General features: G+C 47.3%; 1 protein-coding gene across 2 annotated transcripts in view; it reads right to left on the minus strand.

Annotated features, from left to right (window-relative positions):
* HP1BP3 (heterochromatin protein 1 binding protein 3) overlaps window positions 1–19,707 on the minus strand; it is a 901,708-nt gene that overhangs the window by 441,291 nt on the left and 440,710 nt on the right. For both annotated transcript variants that reach the window (XM_069610338.1, XM_069610339.1), the window contains exon 6: window positions 19,173–19,253. In XM_069610338.1, coding sequence (XP_069466439.1) covers window positions 19,173–19,253 — 81 coding nt within the window. The remainder of the gene's footprint in view (window positions 1–19,172; window positions 19,254–19,707) is intronic.

Raw genomic sequence — 19,707 nt, forward strand, 5'->3', positions numbered from 1 at the left:
ACGAGATCATCCGGTGGTGAGGCCTTGCCCGGCGAGTCTCTCCTCCTGGGCTTCTCGACGACGTAGTCATCCCAATCGTCTGGCTCCTGAGTAATTTCTCCTTCTTCTGGTTCCAAAAATTCACCAAAAGGATCCTCCTGCCAGTCTGATACCGAGATGGTGGACGGTACCATGGTGGGATCTACGTCCAGAGATCGCGGTCTGTGCGATGACTGTGGTGACGGGACTCTTGTAGGGGAAGCACTGTGGGTGCTGCTCCTCGGTCTTCGAGCAGGTGATCTCATCCGTTTTTGCGGTCAACTCCTGTAGGGAGAGCAACCCGATGTGCCTGGAATCGGGGATGACTCTCTAGGAATGGGATTAATCGGAATTTGCTTCTCCCTTTGCCGTTTGTAAAATTCTTCTACAATTCTCTGCACGGATAACATGAGCACCGGGTCATGAGGATATTCGGATTCTCCCGTGGACGGGTGCCAAGGAGGGCTGTATTGTTTCGGTAAGGGACCGATGGACTCTTCCACCACTTCCGCATCGGAGAATTCTTCCTGAAGAATTATATCCGGAAGTTTTGCCATGTGCCCCAAAGGTGAAAATTGCTGTACCAGAGTTTCAGTTACAGTATTCTTCTCAATGATGTTGCTTGTAATGACAGGAGCTTCAAGAGTGATAGGCAGTAATTCCTCTGTAACTGCCGAAATTTGCGGTGCCTCTGAAGGCGTTATGGATGATGTATTCCTCGTCGACGACTGAGATTTTCCCGTCGACGAGGCCTTCGCCGCCGACCGAGATTTTCCCGTCGACGACTGAGATTGTCCCGTCGACGAGGGCTTCGCTGTCGACTGAGATTTTTCCGTCGCCGAGGGCTTCGTTGACGAATGTGGTTCCGTGGACGACTGCGTCATGGACGAATGCTTCGTGGACGAGTGGTGTTTCTTGCTCATCGACGATTGCTTCGCGGTCGACATGTCCGATGACGATGATCTAACTGTCGACGATGTCTTAAGCGTCGTCGTCGATGCTGGTTTCGTCGACGGTATGGCCAATGACGGGCCTTTACCTTTCCCTTCATTCGTGGGCGGTTTACCAGCCGACGACTGCCCCCCCCCCCACCCGTTTTTTGCAAACTCCTCCTTACCTCTGGAGGCAGATTTTGCTGACTTTTTCTGGCTTGACAGGTCAACGGGAGGCAGAAAGGGTATCAATTCCAGCTTCCTCTTTTTGGATTTGGGAGAGGAACTCCTTTCCACTGAAGAGGCCCTTCTCTTTGAAGTTTGCCTCTCAGATGGAATGCTGGATTGGACAGGAGCTGTTCTGACAGACTCTTCGTCCGAAGATTGATCCCTGGATTCCAGGTATGAAAGGAGTCTTCTATGCCTGTCATGAAGGGTCTTGGTGGAAAAAGTTTTACAAATCTCACATTTTTTAATGTCATGTGGGTACAGACAATAAATGCAATGCTCGTGGGGGTCCTTGTAGTAAACCAATTTCTTCTTGCACCTCGTGCAGTGCCTGAACAGGGAAGGCTTCCTGACAGCCTGAGGTGCCTCCATTCCTGAAGAGAAGTTCAGTCGACGGTTTTGAGAGGAAAACAACAAGTTTTACCACCAAGGTTAATTGGAAAGAAAGCCCCTAAGAAGGGGAACAAGATGGAATATATTTTACAAATATATACCACACAAAAGTAGAAAGAATTTGAAAAAGCTCAGAGAGCTTGAGGATTCCCTGTGTCTGATAGACTGCGGTGAAAAATCTGAAGATGGCTGCCGGGGGCGGAGCTTAAGCCCTGCCACCTCATTGGCTGGGGCCATAAAGGACCAAAGTGAGGTGAAGGGACTACACAATGAAGTGGCTCATAGGCTATAATGGGCTATGTACATGCACTGCTAGGTGGCAGTGTGTATATATATATATATATATTTTTTAAAAAAAATTATTGTTATTATTATTATTTAATTTATCACCGAGGATTCCCAGTCTGACGACGGGGAATATTCAAGCATCTGAATCTATGAAAGATCCAATGCTGGAGAAACTGCCTTTTTTACACCAAGGGCCCACTCTACAAGAGGCACCAGGGCCACTCTGGCTTTCATTGCAAATGTACCCCTTGACACCATTATTTATTATTATTATTATTATTATCTGTTTTCCTTAGCGGCCTGGTCTTGTCTACGTAGTAGAGGACCGCTCTTCGCACATCTAAAGTGTGTAGTTTTACCTCAGCAGAGCTCTTGGGTTCTTGGAAGAAGGCCGGTAGCTCAATGGACTGGTTTGTTTGTTTTATTCACTTTTTATGCGCACCAGACCCAAGGGTAACAGGGCGCAGCAGTAAGAAAATCGAAAGCTTACATGGTTACAACAAAGAATGATATGCAATGTACAATAAAGGTCTCTAGATCACAGATAATGACAAAATAAACAATATTCAGGTAAGGTCAATCAGAATTATAGACATATACAGTCTGGTTTGACGCAAATGATTACAGTTGGAGGTAGGTGACACAGGTCAGTTAAGGTCTGTGTGAGGAGTTGAATGACATTTTTTCTGAAGCGAAGGTAGGGCAGGTCCCCTCTCAGGTCTTGTGGCAGTGGATTCCAAGTTTTTTCAGCCTTTACAGGGAACCCATTTCCACCGATCGTGGTGAGTCTGAAGTTAGGTTTTGTCAAACAGTTAGAATTGACAGCTCTGGTCGGTCTGAGAGAGGTTCTCCTGTGAAATTTGTCTATCAAGTATCTAGGGGAGTTATTGAGGCCTTTATGGGTTAGAGATAGCATCTTGAGTTGCATTTTGTTGTCCGTGGTCAGCCATTTGTGATGGCGTCTGGCAGAGATGTGGGTTCTTTTGTTTATGCCTAGTGCAGCTCTCAAGGCATTATTTTGTAATGTTTGTAGTCTTTGAATTATGGTTTTATTGGCTCCAGAATAGAGTGCATTACAGTAATCAAATCTGGAGAGTAATAAAGCTCTGCCCAGGATTAAGCAACTGTTAGAAAGGAACGGTTTACCAGCTCTTATCAATTTGCAGGTGTAAGCCGTAGATGAGGCAAGGGATTTTACCTGTTTATCAAGTGATAGGGTGAAGACAAGAGAGAATCCAAGGGTTTGTACATCCTTGGACACTTGGGTGATAATCCCATCAATGTTGAAGGAGAATTCCTGGCCTAGTTTTTTTTTAATATTGGCTTGGATGCCCAGGATTATCAACTCAGAGTCTTATAAATCGCTCAGACAGAGGCCATGAGTGGCCATCCATACCTGGATTTAAGATATACCCTGTTCACCAATTCCGTGTCCTTCACGTGATCCCCAGAAAGCGGGAGGAGGATCTGTGCATCATCTGCATAGTTAGTGTAGGTAATACCTAGATGGTCCCTTCCTTTGTCTCTCAGCTCATCAATTTGGGATTTCAAGTCAATTAGAGCAGTTTCTGTCCATGTAAAGGACGGAAGCCCGATTGTGTCTCTAAGAGGTTATGTAGTTCTAGATGCTTTTGAATCTGGCTGTATGCAGCTTTGTCCAATATCTTAAGAAGAAACGGTACCGTGGTGATGGGGCGGTAATTAGTAGGGATGAGGGGGTCTAAGGTCTGCTTTTTAAGGAGGGGGAGCACCCAGGGCTGTTTAAGGTTGGCCGGGATGGTGCCTGAGGCAAAGGATGCGTTAATCAGTTTAGTAATAAAGGGCGATAATTCTCTAGCAGCATCTTTTATTAGTTGTGCTGGGCATAGGTCACCTTTACAATTGGAAAGTTTGAGCGAAAGGATGATTTTTTCTACTTCCAGGGTAGTCATTTTGGAAAAGTGTAAAGTATTACTGTGCTCCAATAAATTATTGGTGTGGGGCATTTTAGGCAGGTCCTGAATTTTCAGTGTTTCTTTTTTTTGCTGAATTTCATTTTGGAGTGTGATAATTTTATTTGCTAGGGCTTGTTGGATATTTGCACACCAGGATTTGTCCTTGGTGCAGGTGTCCTCTATGGCAATTGGAGACTCAAGTTATTTTAGTATGGAAAAGAGCTCTTTCATACTAGAGTTGGATTTGGCTATACGATCGTCGTACGGGTTGCGTTTTGCCTGGCAAACGTCTTTTTGTATATCGCAGAGAAAGAGGTTAAATTAGCTTTGTAATCAATTGAAGGGCAAAGCCTCCAAATGGTTTCGCTTTTTCTTTTCAGGATACGTAGGTCTCTTAGCTGTGGTGTAAACCATTTATTTAGATGAGCTTTTGGTTTGCTTGATCTAAGTTTGAGAGGTGCCAGTTTATCAAGAGTAGAGAGCATAATGTTATTAGATTCCTGCACTAAGGTGCTAGGATTGAGATTTTCTGATAGTGCTTTGAGGGTGAGTAATATGGCTGGGATAACTTTCTCTGCAGTAATGCATTTTTTATTTCTGGTTAAACAGAGTGGCGCCAGTAAAGGGGCCATATGGTTGGGTCTGGAAGTGGCTAAAAGGGCACCAGTGAGTGGTCTGTCCAGGGTAAGGACATTACGGAAGAGATAGTGGCTGCACAATTGCAGTCTGCTATCCAATCTAGCGTTCTCCACTTCAAGTGCGTGGGCTTGTCAACTTATTGGGTTAGGCTTAGTGCGTGAATTGTGTTGGCTACCACTGAAGCATTAGTATCCATAATGTCTTGGAAGCCTAGGTTAGAGTTCCCAAGAAGAATTAGTTGAGAACATGGTTTAAGGTTGTTAGTGAGTAAGTTATGGAGATCCTCTTCAAAGGTACCTAGAGGGCCTGGAGGTCTATATAATAGGTGAATAGTGAGTGATTATTATTTATCTGGAATTTGGCAGATAAAGTTTCGCATGATTGAAACAATTGGGTGGGGACTAGTCTGAGGGAGAGGCTCATTTTGGAAATAATGGCGATACCACCACCTCTTGCACCTTCACGGTCTTATCTGACTATCGTGTAACCGTCAGGGATGGCTAGCATAAGCGAAGGTCCTGCGGCATTAGGTAGCCATATCTCAGTAACAGCAAGAAAATCGAGGTTGCCTTCTGTAATAAGGTCAGCTATGTCAAGGGCATGGGCGACGAGCAATCTCACATTCAGGAGTGCTCCTGCGATGGATGGGGTCTTAGTGACATCTGCATCTTAGAGGGATTTAGTAGTAGATGTATTAGGTAGCTTAGGCTTATTATTAAGAGTTGGGTAGTCATGGTTAACATGGAATTTAGAGATGAACTTAGGTGAGAACCTAGAGTGAGTTCGTAAAACCAGTTTATCCTTATGAAAAGTAAAGAAAGGATCCTGCACCGACAGAGCCTGAATTTCGCTGACCCTTCTTAAGGATGTAATGGCTACTAAGAAGGCAGTTTTATAGGTCAGGTGTTTGAGACTAGCTTTCTTCATAGGTTCAAATGGGGGCTCCATGAGTTTAGCAAGCACTACATTGAGGTCCCATCCTGGTGGAGGGTTTGAAATTGGAGGGTGGAGTCTCTTTACCCCTTCCATAAAAGCCTTAACCACTGGTACTTTCCACCACAACACTTTGTTATGGGAGGTGGTGTAGACAGACAATGCACTCCTTCCAATATTGTCACCTACATGCTCCACCTGCTGGACGCACGGTTGGTATTTAATTCACTCAAGGTACACCTGGCGGCAATCAACTGGCCTGATCTGTTATTTCTGACACCAAATAATCAATCTTTTCCATTTATCAAAGTAACAGTGTCTTGTGTTGGGATTTCTTGATTCTTTAAGGATATCCATGCATCTCTGTAGTAGATTGGGATGCCCAAACTCTAGGACTTCAGGAACCATGCTGCCAAGTTCATTGAGTTGGGTTGAGGATGCACTGTTTGACCTTGGTGCTGGGACAGAAGGTTGTGCCAGCACTGGAGTGTGATGGGTTCGCACACCGCCAGTCTGTGCAGGTGCGGGAACCATGGTTGTTTCACCCACATGGGAGCAACTAGGATGAGCGTCATCGACTCTCTGTGCATCTTGTTGACCACCTTCCTCATTAGGGGAGTTGGTGGAAAAGCATAGGCAAACATCCCTGAACAGTTCATCCATAGAGCATTCCCCTTGGAGCCTGGCTGGGGGAACCTGGACGCGAAGTTTGGGCATTGTCTGTTGTCGCTTGTGGCGAAACCCCACCGTGAGAAGAACAAGTTACTTTCTTACCTGGTAACGTTCTTTCGATGGGATGGTCCGACGACGTATTCCATATCTATGACAGGTAATGTCCGCAGCACAGCTGTGGACATTACCTGTCATAGATATGGAATACGTCGGAGGACCCAATCCCCTCAAAGAGGTCTTTTAGGACCTCCAAGTGTAGACATCATTCGTGTTCTTCCAGGAGTTGGTCTCTGCTTAAAGCATCTGCTAGTGAATAGAGATCCCCTGGAACAAGTTGAGATGACGGGTAAATGTTCCATCTAAGTGCCCATATCCACATTTTTTGGGCAAGCTTGGACAGATTTAGCGACCGAGTGCCCCCCTGTTTGTTTATGTAAAACATTGCTGTCGTGCTGTCCGTTAGGATCTGCACTGACAGGTTCGATAGGTGGGGTTCGAACGCTCGAAGCGCTCTGAAGACTGCCAGTAGTTCTAGCAGGTTGATGTGATTCTTGGCCACTGTGTGAGACCAGAGGCCCTGCGCTGTGTGGTGAAGGAGGTGTGCTCCCCTTCCTGAAAGGGACACGTCTGTAGTGACTACAGCCTGTATCTCCGGATCGTAAAAGGGTTTCCCCCTTAAGAGATTTTCACTTGTCCACCAGTGAAGACTTTGTACCAGTGTTGGCGAAACAAACACTAGATCGTCCCACTGACCACTTGCCTGAGACCATTGTTTCGCCAACCATCCCTGCATGGGTCGCATGCGCAGACGCGCGTGGGGAACCAGGTAAATACATGACGCCATCATGCCTAGCAAACATCACTTTGCGCACCCTTATTTGGCGAACCGGGCTGATATTGAGGAGTTTGCAGTAGTAGATTCCAAATTCTTTCCTCTGATGGAAAGGCCAACCCTTCTTAAGTGTTTAGGACAGCTCCTAGGAACTGTTTGGAGGTGTTTGGCACCAGGTTTTACTTTTTCCCGATTGAGACACCCAATTCGAAGAGGTTGATCGTTCTTTGGATGTTGGATCTGAAAATGACTGGAGTCTCCCCCGTGATCAGCCAGTCGTCCAGGTAAGGGTACACTGGGATTGCCTCCCTGCGTAGATGTGCAGCCACCACCGCCAGTGCCTTGGTGAATACCCTTGGAGCCGAGGCTATACCGAAGGGCAGCTCCTTGAAATGGTAGTGCTGACCGTCCACCATGAAGCACAAGAATCTTCTGTGCGCATCTTTCATGTCCAATGTTGCCATGTAATCTCTTTTTAGAAGGGGGATAACCTCTTGGAGTGTAGTCATGCAAAACTTTTGGGGCTTGACATACTTTGCAGGGCGCAAGTCTAATACTGGCGTATTGTCTGATTTTTTTTGGCACAAGGAAGTACGTTGAATAAATACCCTTGTTTACCTGGTTGCCCGGGACGAGTGCCATTGCGTCAGTTGCGAGAAGATTGACGATTTCCTCGAGGAGGATCTTCTGGTGGTCCAGGGAGTGTATCTTTTGTCTTGGTGGTTGCGGGGACGCTTTAACAGTTCGATGCAGTATCCTGCGGACACTGTGGACAGCACCCATCTGTCCGAGGTGATCCCTTCCCATGCTTGGGTGAAAGTGGAAATGCGGCCCCCTACTGGAGATGCATGGGAAGGGACCCTGAGCGGAGCGTCACTTTTCCGGAAGGCGTACCGCCTCTACCTGGGGTGCCTCTCCCTCTACCACGGCCCCTCTGGTTACCCCTGGCATAACCTTGGGAAATTAGTTGGTTGCCACCCCACGAACTACCGTGGCCCTGTGAGTAATTAGAACCTCTCTGGGAATTCTGGCCATGTGGGCGACGAAAATTATTATTCCCTCTTTGGTTTGTGGGTTTGTTAGTCAATTGTCCCAAGGACCTTAGGGTATCGTATTCCTCCTTGGCAGTTTTGAGTGCCTCCTCTACCGCTTTCCCAAACAAAACATTTGGTTCCACTGGCATGTCGATAAGAGTAGCCTGGGTCTCGGGTTTGAACCCTAACTGTCTCTGCCAAGCGTGTCTTTTTAAGAGGGTGCTCTCTGCAATGAACCGGCCTACGTTGTATGCTGCGTCAAAAGTCGCTTTCAGAATGCATCCGGACACTGACCTACCATCCGACGCAATCTGGGCTAATTGGCCCTTTAGTGGTTCTGGTGCGGAGGCAATGAGGGCGGCTACTTGCTCCCATTGGTGGCAATTATAACTTACCAGCAGAGTGGTGGAATTTGCAATTCTTGCCGGGTAAGCGGAAGTGGAAGCCATCTTCCTTCCTAGACCATTTATTTTCTTGCTCTCCTTGTCTGGGGGAGCTTCAGATGATGCTAAAGGAGTCCCTGCTCCTTTTCTGGTGGTAGTAACTCCCAAAGAGTCGGGCTTAAGCTGACCTCTTATGTAAAGTGGGTTGGAGGGGGCGCCCTGAATAGATTTTCAATTCTGGGGTTGACAGCCTGGGTGAGATTAGGAGTGAGTAGGGAGGGGTCATTTCTGCGTTGGATTGACTTCAGAATTGGGATGGTTTGTACAACGGATTTCTTGTCCCCCATGATCTCGTCTGCAAAGTCCCTCTCTTCCTGAGCCCCTTGAGTGTCTATGTGAAAGTGCTCTGCTGCCCTCGCTAAGACCTCGTTCAGAAGTGGCCGATTATCCACAGGAGAGTCATTGACATGTGGATCCTTGGGGATAGGCGTCTCTAGGCTATAGGCCTCTGCCTCATCTTCCTCTTCCTGTTCCTTGACTCCGTAATAATCGACCCCTGTTTGGTCGTCCAGTACTTGTATGTCTGGATCTTCAGCATACTGATGTTAGGGTAGCACCGAGAGTGGGTCTGAAATCAGACCTTGAGCTGGCGTTTCCTTCCGAGGTCTCTTTCTAGGAGGCTGAGGGTCTTTGGCTCCTGAAGAGGTAGAGGTGACAGGGGTATTCTGATAACTCCGAAAATAGTCGGTTTTTCTTTTCATAGCAGATTAGCCATAAATGACATTCTACGCATCACCCTGTCGATGTCCTCAGATCTCCACTGAGATATATCTCACCGTAATCGTATTTCTGATGCTTGTATCTGCTTAGATTCACATGCTGTGCATAGGCCGACATCTAGTGGAAGCTGCAGAGTATTACAGTTTGTTTTTCGAAACTTGAAAATGGGCGTCGACACAGGGCGTGCCAGTAATCTTATCCCTAGTGTGTCGTCCACTGTACCCATGATCCCTTACGCGTGTAGGACCCTCAGATTGTATTTTTTCTGGCATGAGGAGTAGCGCGAGTACAGATTATCCAAGCAGATAGGTAGATAAGACAACACGCATCCATGCGCCTTCTGTCAGAGGGGAGGAAGGGCGGGTCGCATGTGAATCTAAGCAGATGCAAGCATCAGAAATACGATTACGGTGAGTAATGTATCCCTTCTGAGGCTTGTGGAATCTGCTTAGATCACATGCTGTGCATAGATTAGCGAGCAGTGTTAGAAGAAGGAGGCGGGATGTGAGAAGGGTCCTGAGCAAACAGATGTCTTAGAACCGCTTGTCCCACTTGAGTATCTGTCTTGGAATAAGTGTCAATGCAGTAATGCTGAGTAAAAGTGTGAATAGAGCTCCAAGTAGCTGCTTTGCAAATGGTGTCAAGGGGTACATTTGCAATGAAAGCCAGGGTGGCCCCAATGCCTCCTGTATAGTGGGCTCGGAGTAAAAGTGTAACGCTCACCTGGTATCCACGGGGACGTCACTCAGCCTGTTCTGACCTCTTACGACCTCAAACCCTTCCCTGGAGTCTACTCGACTGGAGAATGGGCCTGAAACACAGGATTGGTAGAGTTTAACTCCCTATTGTCTCTGTGTGCTTGAATCCTTTCTTCCCTGGGGTCCAACCCTTCCCTTTGATCCACAGCTCACCTTGTTTTCTTGGAAAGTGTGTTCTCCGTCCTGCTTTCAGCGCAGGGGCGCGTCGATTGATGCAGGCTCGTTGTTGCCTAGTTACTTCACTGGCAAAGGTCCGACAGGTAAGTATAATGAGTCTTTTGAACAGTTCTCGAACTTTGTTCCTTTCCTTCCTTAGATGATGGCTGGCGTCCGGGGATGGTAACGTGCTGCTGAGATGAGTAGCGCTGAAGGCGAGTGAGCGTGATGCGCAATGCGACCCTTTCGTATTTGTATTGAACTGAGTTATTTTTCTGTGTCTTTTAGGTGCTGCGACGCTTTCAGCGTGGATGGCGGTTATGAAGAAGAAATGCGGTGAGTAAGCGCAGTATGCTGCGCCTCTAGATGTTTCCACGCTAACCTGGAGTGTCTTTTCCCTCTTGCAGATGGATGAGAAGTTCCGGAGACAGTTCCCCCAGAGCGGCTGGGATTCAGGTAAGCGTTTGAAGCTCGTACAGTCTTTGAAAATAAGCAAAGATTTGCTGAATGCTTACTAATGCCTTTTTTCTGTTCTTTTCCCTAGGAAGCGGCGTGCCGGGATGGGAATGACACTGCCGAAGATGGCCGCAGAAGAGAAGGAGCGATGAATGATGGGCAGAAGCGCCGCAAGGTAAGGCTGTTCCTGTGTTCTTGCAGGAGCTGAGCGCAGAAGATGCAGGCCTACTGGAGACCGATCCGAACACGTAAGTGTCACGCTGCAGGTGCAGAAAACACAGCATGTTTCTCAGCCTGGGCGTGGCTTAAATAGTCTCTGGGTATCCCAGGTGTCTCTGGGCTGAACCACACCCAAAAGACTAGACTGCACATGCAGTTCTGGGAACCGAAGTATGTGGGGGCATCCATCTTGTCCCCATCAATGCACTACAAGTCCAATCCCCAATGTTATTCTATGGGAGTGAGTGAGTCTGGTGCCACAAGCGCAAAGTCTGACTCCAAGTGGGTCTTTGGAGGGATGGAGAGGCCCTTGAGGGCCATGTAGGTGATCATGGCCTGGCTCCAGCCTGACATCTTGAAGGGCTGGGGACATGAGGGGCAGGAATCCTGTCAAAAAGGCAGAGTCTTTTCTGAAAGGGAGTAACACAGTTGGATACAATGGACTATCCATTTGGAGATGGCACCTTTAGAGACACAATCTCCTTCTCTGCCTGTAGCTACGGAGACAAACGGTTTGTTTTCCATAGTGGTCTGGTCTTGTCTACATAGTAGAGGACCACTCTTCGCACATCTAGAGTGTGTAGTTTCACCTCAGCAGAGCTTTTGGGTTCTTGGAAGAAGGCCGGAAGCTCGATGGACTGGTTAACGTGGAATTTAGAAATAAACTTAGGTGAGAACCTAGGGTGTGTTCTTAGAACCAGTTTATCCTTATGAACAGTAAAGAAAGGATCCTGCACTGACAGAGCCTGAATTTCACTGACCCTTCTTATGGATTTAATGGCTAGTAAGAAGGCAGTTTTATAGGTCAGGTGTTTGAGACTGGCTTTATGCATGGGTTCAAACAGTGGGCCCATGAGCTTGGCCAGCACCACATTAAGGTCCCAACCAGGTGGTGGGTTTGAAATTGGAGGGTGGAGTCTCTTTACCCCTTCCATGAAGGCTTTGATCACTGGTACTTTCCACCACGAAACCTTGTTGTGGGAAGTGGTGTAGGACGAAAGCGCTGCCAGATGTACCTTTAGTGAGTTAAATACCAGGCCTGCATCCAGCAGGTGGAGCATGTAAGTGACAACATTGCAAGTGCAATCAACTGGGTTGATATGCTTATTCTGGCACCAGATAATGCATCTTTTCCATTTATCAAAATAACAGTGCCTCGTGTTAGGTTTCCTAGATTCCTAGATTCCTTTAGGATGTCCATACATCTCTGTGGTAAGCCGAGATGTCCAAACTATGACTTCAAGAGCATTGCTGCCAGGTTCATTGAGCTGGGCTGAGGATGCACTGTTTGACCTTGGTGCTGGGACAGTAGGTTGTACCAGCACGGGAGTCTGATGGGTTTGCACACTGCTAGTCTTGAGTAGATGTGGGAACCACGGTTGCCTCGCCCACATGGGAGCAACTAGGATGAGCGTCATCGATTCCCTGGGCATCTTGTTGACCACCTTCCTCATGAGAGGGGTTGGTGGAAAAGCGTAGGCAAACATCCCTGACCAGTTCATCCACAGGGAGTTCCCCTTGAGTCTGGCTGGGGCAACCTGGATGCGAATCCTGGGCATTGCCTGTTTTCGCTTGTGGCGAATAGGTCTGCAGTGGGGAAACCCCACTGTGAGAAGATGTCTTCTACGACTTCTCCGAGTAGACACCATTCGTGTTCTCTTGGGAGGGGATCTCTGCTCAAAGCGTCCGCTCGCGAATTGAGATCCCCTGGAACATGTTGACAGGTAAATGTTCCGTCTGAGTGCCCATTTCCAGGTTTTCTAGGCAAGCTTGGACAGATTTGGCGAACAAGTCCCTTCCTGTTTGTTTAGGTAAAACATCGCTGTTGTGCTGTCTGTCGGGATCTGCACGGACTGGTTCAACAGGTGGCGCTCGAATGCTTGAAGCGCTCTGAATACTGCCAGAAGCTCTAGCAGATTGATATGATTCTTGGCCATTGTGTGAGACCAGAGACCCTGAGATGTGTGGTGAATGAGGTGTGCTCCCCACCCTGACAGGGATGCGGCCGTAGTGACTACAGCATGTACCTCTGGATCTTAAAAGCGTTTCCCCTTTGACAGGTTCTTTTGTCCACTAGTGAAGACTTTGTACAAGTGTTGGCGAAACGACCACTAGATCGTCCCACTGACCACTTGCCTGAGACCACTGTTTCGCCAACCATTCTTGCATGGGACGCATGCGCCCGTGGGGCACCAGGTAAATACATGACGCCATCATGCCTAGCAAACGCATCGCTTTGCACACACTTATCTGGCGACCGGGCTGATATAGAGGAATTTGCAGTAGTAGATTCCGAATTCTTCCCTCTGATGGAAAGGCCAACCCCTCTTGAGTGTTTAGGACAGCTCCTAGGAACTGTGTGGAGGTGCTTGGCACCAGGCTTGATTTTTTCTCGTTTATGGAGAAACCCAATTTGAAGAGGAGGTCGATCGTTCTTTGAATGTTTGATCTGAAAATTGCTGGGGTCTCCTCCGTGATGAGCCAGTCGTCCAGGTAAGGGTACACTGGGATTGCCTCCCTGTGTAGGTGTGCCGCCACCACCGCCAGTACCTTGGTGAATACGCTTGGAGCCGAGGCTCTACCGAAGGGCAGCACCTTGAACTGGTAGTGCTGACTGTCCACCTTGAAGCGCAAGAATCTTCTGTGCACTGGGAACATGGAAATATGAAAATAGGCATCTTTCATGTCCAATTTTGCCATGTAATCCCCTTTTTTAGGAGGGGGATTACCTCTTGGAGAGTAGTCTTGCAAAACTTTTGGGGCTTCAAATACTTGTCTAATACTGGGCGCATTGTTAGATCTTTTTTTGGCACAAGGAAGTAAGTTGAATAAATACCCTTGTTTACCTGGTTGCCCGGGACGAGTTCTATCACATCCTTTGCTAGAAGATTGACAATCTCCTCGAGGAGGATCTTCTGGTGGTCTGAGGAATGTATATTTTGACGTGGAGGGTGGTTTCGGGGACGCTCGAGTAGTTCTATGCAGTATTCTGCTGACACTGTGGACAGCACCCATCTGTCTGATGTGATCCCTTCCCAAGCTTGTGTGAAGTTGGTAATGCGTCCCCGGACTGGGGATGGGTGAGAAGGGACCCTGAACGCGGCGTCACTGTTTTAAGGGAGGCGTGCCGCCTCTGCTGGGGCTGCCTCTACCCTTACCACAGCCCCTCTTATTTCCTCTGCTGTAACTCTGGGTAGACTGCTGGTTGTTACACCATAAAGTACCCTGCCCCTGTGAATAATTGGAGCCCCTTTGTGAATTTTGGCCGCGTGGGCAACAGAAATTACTATTGCCTCTTTGATTAGGGGAGCTTGGTCAACTGTCCCAGGGTCTCATACTCATCTTTGGCATTCTTTAATGCGTCCTCTACCGCTTTGCCAAACAGTAGATTAGGCTCCACCGGCATGTCGATTAGGGATGCTTGTGTCTCGGATTTAAACCCTGACTGTCTTAACCAAGCATGCCTCTTAATGACTGTGCTCTCTGCTATTAGCCTGCCGGCGTTATCTGCGGCATCAAAGGTTGCCTTAAGGATGCAACCGGCACGGCTCTCCCCTCCGACGCAACCTGGCCAACTGGCCCTTGAAGGGTTCCGGTTGCGTAGTCGATGAGGGCAGCTACTTGCTCCCACTGATGGCAGTTGTAACTAGCCAGCAGAGTGGTGGAGTTGGCAATCCTTGCCTGGTGAGCGGAAGTGGAGGCTACCTTCCTTCCCAACCCGTACATTTTCTTGCTCTCCTTGTCAGGGAGAGCCTCAGATGATGATAGTGTCCCCGCCACCTTCCGGGTGTTGGCAACTACCAAGGAGTCAGGCCTCAGTTGACCCTTTATGTAAAGCGGGTCTGATTGGGCTGCCCTGAACAATTTCTCGATTCTGGGGTTTATTGCCCTGGCGAGGTTAGGAGTGAGAAGGGAAGGGTCAATTCTCCGTTGGATGGACTTGAGAATTGGAATGGCTTGGGCAATGGGTTTCTTTTCTCCCACTAGTTCCTCAGCAAAGTCCCTCTCCTCCGGTGCTCCGTGAATGTCTATGCGGAATTGCTCTGCTGCTCTAGTCAAGACCTCATTTAGGAGGGGCTGGTTGTCGACTGGAGAGTCCGTAACTTGAGGTTCTTTGCTTACAGGGGAGTCTATTCTGTAGACTTCTGGGTAATCTTCCTCCTCATCTTGGTCCTCGTCGTCCCCAGAATAGTCCCCCCCAGTTTGGTTGTCCAATGTTACCAAGTCTGGATCCTCATCCTGTAGTGGATCCTCACTATACTGGTGTAAGGCTGGATGTAAAAAGGGCCTGAAGACAGACATTGCGTTGGAGTCTCAAACCAAGGTTTCTTACCAGGGGGCTGCGGGTCCCTAGATCCTGAGGGAGTAGCACCGTCAGGGGTATAGGTGAGGAAGTGTTCTGGGTTCTTGGAGTAGCAGTCAGCCAGGGAAGGCATTCTCGTCATTACCCTGTCTATATCTTCACTGCTCCGTTTTCTGGAGTTGGGAATGACAATTCCATGAGAGGGTTCCCCTTCTATTCCCATATCGTGAGGAGTAGGAGGAACAAGTTTGGACTTAGGGGCAGGGACAGATCTTGGATTTTTGCTTATCTGAAGACTTTTTGTTGTCCTTAAGTGTTTGTGGTGCGGAAGAGGTGAGAGATGGCTTCTTCTTCTGTTTACCCTCTTCCCCCTGTGTAGAAGAGTGTTTCCATGGTGTTTTCACCTTCTTTGAGCTATCCGACACCTGGCGTCGACATTCGGGGGTACTGTATTACTTTAGAGTGTGCACGTCGAGACTCGGAGGCAGACGCCGAATGGGCTGCCGGAGCCGATGTCTGGTGTGCGGGCTGGGGGTGGAGGTCGGATTAGTCTGACAAGCGTACCTCCATGACTTTGGTGAGTGAGGCACCTTTGGCAACTGTGGACGGTTGCCTGGTGACGTGCGGCGATCTTGACTGAGAACGCCCAGAGGACACCGAATCTGTGGACTGCTCTCTGCATGCCTGTTTCTGAGAACTCGACACGCGCGTCGAGTCTCGGTTGAACTTTGAGTTTTTAGATGTAGAAGTGGTGTGGGTAGCGCTCGTGTCACCGGGTGTGCTCCCCATAACTGCCCTGCCGGACAATCTTCCGAGGTCGGGGACTTGCGCTTGGGCGTCTTCCGACACCTCTTTGCCCTTGCCGTCCAAAAGTACGGCGTCGCTGCCATCACTGAAGGCGCCCTCCGCTTCCATGGCCTCGCGTTGCCTGGCGTAGTGGGCCCAGCGTTTGGTCAAGCGCTCCTTTAGTGTTTTAGCCTTGAAACAGTTACACGCTCTGCAGATCACCTCGGGGTGATCCCTCGGCAAGCAGAGGTTACAGGTGGCGCGTTTGTCAACCCAAGGATACTTGCGGTTGCACTTGGGGCAGAATTTGAAAGGGGTACCCTCCATACACACCCTGTGGCAGCGGGCTAGTGTGTTGGAAAATATATACGAATGTAGAGTATGTTACCACCCCCCACTCTCCCGACTTGCAGGGCCCGAGGCCAGAGGCCTTCCAAAGCCAGGCCGGGGCCAGCAGCCTTCCGAGGCCCAAAGTCCGTCGTGCAGCTCTCGCCGTTTGTTTCTTTTCCGGGCCGGCATCGAACTTCGAACCTCGATGATTCGACGTGGGAGTGGAGAAAAGGGGAATAATTATTGATTTTTAGAAAAATATGGCTGAAAGCCAGGGAACTCCGCGGAATGCTTCCGTCAAGTACGGCGGGAAAAAAAACAATCTGAGGGTCCTACACGCGCGATGGATAATGCGTACAGTGGACGTCACACTAGGGATAGTATTACTAGCACGCCCTGTGTCGACGCCCATTTTCGAGTTTCGAAAAAACAAACTAATACTCTGCAGCTTCCACTAGATGTCAGCCCATGCACAGCATGTGATCCAAGTAGATTCCACAAGCCTCAGTAATACACACACACACTTCGCCATCACTTACATGCCCCATTTAATCCTTACCATATTCCCCACTACGGGTACTTACTGGATACTGTCCAGTTGAAGGGTCTGAATGAAGAATGTTACCTGAATTGATTCATATAATACAAAAACATGCGGTTATTGTTTATGGGCTTTGGATGTTTTATAGAATGGCTCCATTATGGTGTTGTCATTTGTGTACAACTACCTGGACTACAACTGCCTGAATGACGTCCAGTAATCAGGCATCTTTGGTTTTTAGCAGGAAGTAACGGTCTCCTCAATTAGATGGTGTAGAGACACGGGGAACATGGTTCAGATACACATGTGTGTAAAAGGGTACAATTGTATTAAACATAATCTATGTATTTACAACATTGTGAATTGGCAATTAATCTCCAGATATGTACAAACGAATACAGGCGGATGGTTACCCTTTTGTTTATTTAAATAAACGTGAGACACTTTGGCTGGACACATGTGTGCCAACTGGATGTTGACCCCTTATACAAACTACTATTATACAAAAAGGAAGGATTGTGGTACTCATTATCCCCATATAATCCGACTTGGTGGAAATATGCCACTGAACCAGCATTGACAATGGGAGCACAGAAACTAGGGATTTACCGGCATTTGGTCAAGTATAGAACCTGTTTCTGAGAATTGGCCATCGAATGCTACTGGGCATAGCCATCACTATAACATACCAATATCCTTGTCTAGTACGGACCAACACTGGGTGATCGTATCACACGGCTGGTCTGGTTACCAGGGACACAGACGCCATTTACTACACTGCGAGCTGCATCAGCGGCATCTAACAAAAGAGGGTGAGTGAGATTATTGAATTGATGGTACCGCATGTGTTTTGAGAATCGTTAGCAATTAGGTTGACTGACTAATATGACACCATACTACTTTCAGCATTACCTGTAGTTGGATGACCCGTACCGTGATTCTCACTGAACAAGGTTGGTTAGGAGAACGATATTCCCCTTTATCCAACATCAGCAGAACACACAAAGTTAGTGAGATCAATAACAGGGGCGAGTGGGCAAATATTTTCCTGCTATTTTAATTAATGGTTCCTGTTATTTTTGTCACAGCATCCATGTAGCTCATGGACAATAAGCTGCTTGTGGAGCGGATTGTGATATTACACCATACATCCTACAATCTCTTACGGGGCAGAGGATTGGGACCAGACAGTACCAGCCCACATCCAGCCAGCAAATGCACACAGCCCTCCAGTAGCCCACCAAATGCCTCTGCTTTCCCGGGCACTAGAAGTCCATTAGGACAAGCGAAAAATCTTGCGGCATGGTGGTCATATTTGACCACTAACCACAGATAGTAGACAAATGCGGTAAACACAGTAAGGCTAAAACGAAATGCACCAAAAATAGTAAAACGTCACTGCTGCCACCATCTTGTCCATTTAGCACAAGCAGGTTTATCACAAATCCTCTAAACATTAGTCTATGGCAAAACAAAAAGTGTACCCCATTGTACTGCATTGTACAATGATAAAAAAAATGACCATAAGTGATAAGTTACTAAAAGTAGTAACAAAGTAACATGACTAAGGGAAACAATGTTTCGCAGTACTGACAGCCTGAATGACATGTCAGTTTACGCATAACAGATTAGCAAAGGTCAGTGCAGTGAAGCTGAGCCTACACTGCACAGTAAAAAGCACAAGTCAGATTAAAAAATAAAAGCAAAACGTTTGGGGGTCCACAGAAATGGAAGGAAAGGTGCAGTAAAATAGAATAATTCCCAACAGATTATAAAAAAGTAAACACTATAAAAGTATCTGCGGCCACCAGCCCCATCCTGGCTACAGCATGCAAATAACCACAAAATTGCTAAAAGCAAGGTTATAGGTGCATAAACCAAAGAACTTTAATATGGAAGAAAGTCAAACTCACTAATACCCGTAGGGCATGGGTCTGCAGCCTTTGGCCTTCCAGATGTTTTGGATAAACTCCCTTCAGCCCTAATCAGCATATTCAATGGTGAGTCATCATGTGGGTTGTAGTCCAAGACAAATCGAGAGCCACAGGTAACAGACCCCTGCCAGAGGGACTGGTCAGTGCACAAGAACAGTTTAGCTTTGCAAGTAAGTGGAACGAAAACAGTTCACTCACTGGCAAAAGTCCACACAGGTTCAGAAAAACAAAAAAAAGGAGTGCCTGGTGTATATTAGAGTAACAGTGGCAAAAAAGTAAACATTTCAATGTAGATCAAACATGCCAAGTAAACCATCTGCCAGAGATCAAATCATTACTACTGTTCTGCAAAATCTAGCTAGGTAAAAGGCTAAAACAAACATTTGTGAGGTTTGTGGACAAGGTAGTGTCAAGTCCATTGTGCACAAACCTTCCTCAAAGTCCCGTTGATTCCAAATGGTAATTAAAAACTTCATTCAGAAAGCACAGACTGTTGATCAATGGGCACAAAACTCACTGTATTACCAAACCCAAAACTCCCTACAACTTCATCATATACATCTAACAATTTGGCTACAGCCAATCATAATTCATTTCCAAACAAACATCAAGTAATGCTTTACCTTTCGTCCTTTGGATTTCTTGGCTGTTTTTCCAGCATTTGCCACAACAACAAAGCTCCCAGAAGCCCCCTTTCCTTTGACCTAAGTAGTAATTAAAATATAGTTAATGGTGGACCAGATCACCCTTTAAAACAAACATTTAGATGCAGTTTTGAACAGTTTTCTAATGGATTACCAAAAAGGCTCATTTACATTTTGAGATTCTCTGAAAAGGAAACCTCTAGAAAAGTTTATTACTCAAATTGCGTTCATGAATTGCACTACAGAACGACTATCCTGAACCATTGAAAATAGGTTTGTTCTTGCCCAAGTACAGTTGAGATGGGTTTTCAGAACCAACCCTATGGGAGGATTCCGAGAAGCCATCCTACTTGGTGAACAGGATAACTGACACTTCCTTGTCAAACTAAGCATTTTAAGGAACAAGTGACTTACCTGTAACTCTTGTTTATTTATATTTACATTTACATTTACATTTATTACACGCCCAGACCCTGGGGTATCACGGCGTGGTTACAGACAGCTTTGGAATTGG

This window comes from Ambystoma mexicanum, chromosome 8 (assembly GCF_040938575.1).
Source record: "Ambystoma mexicanum isolate Mex_15411 chromosome 8, UKY_AmexF1_1, whole genome shotgun sequence".
Taxonomy (NCBI): domain Eukaryota; kingdom Metazoa; phylum Chordata; class Amphibia; order Caudata; family Ambystomatidae; genus Ambystoma; species Ambystoma mexicanum.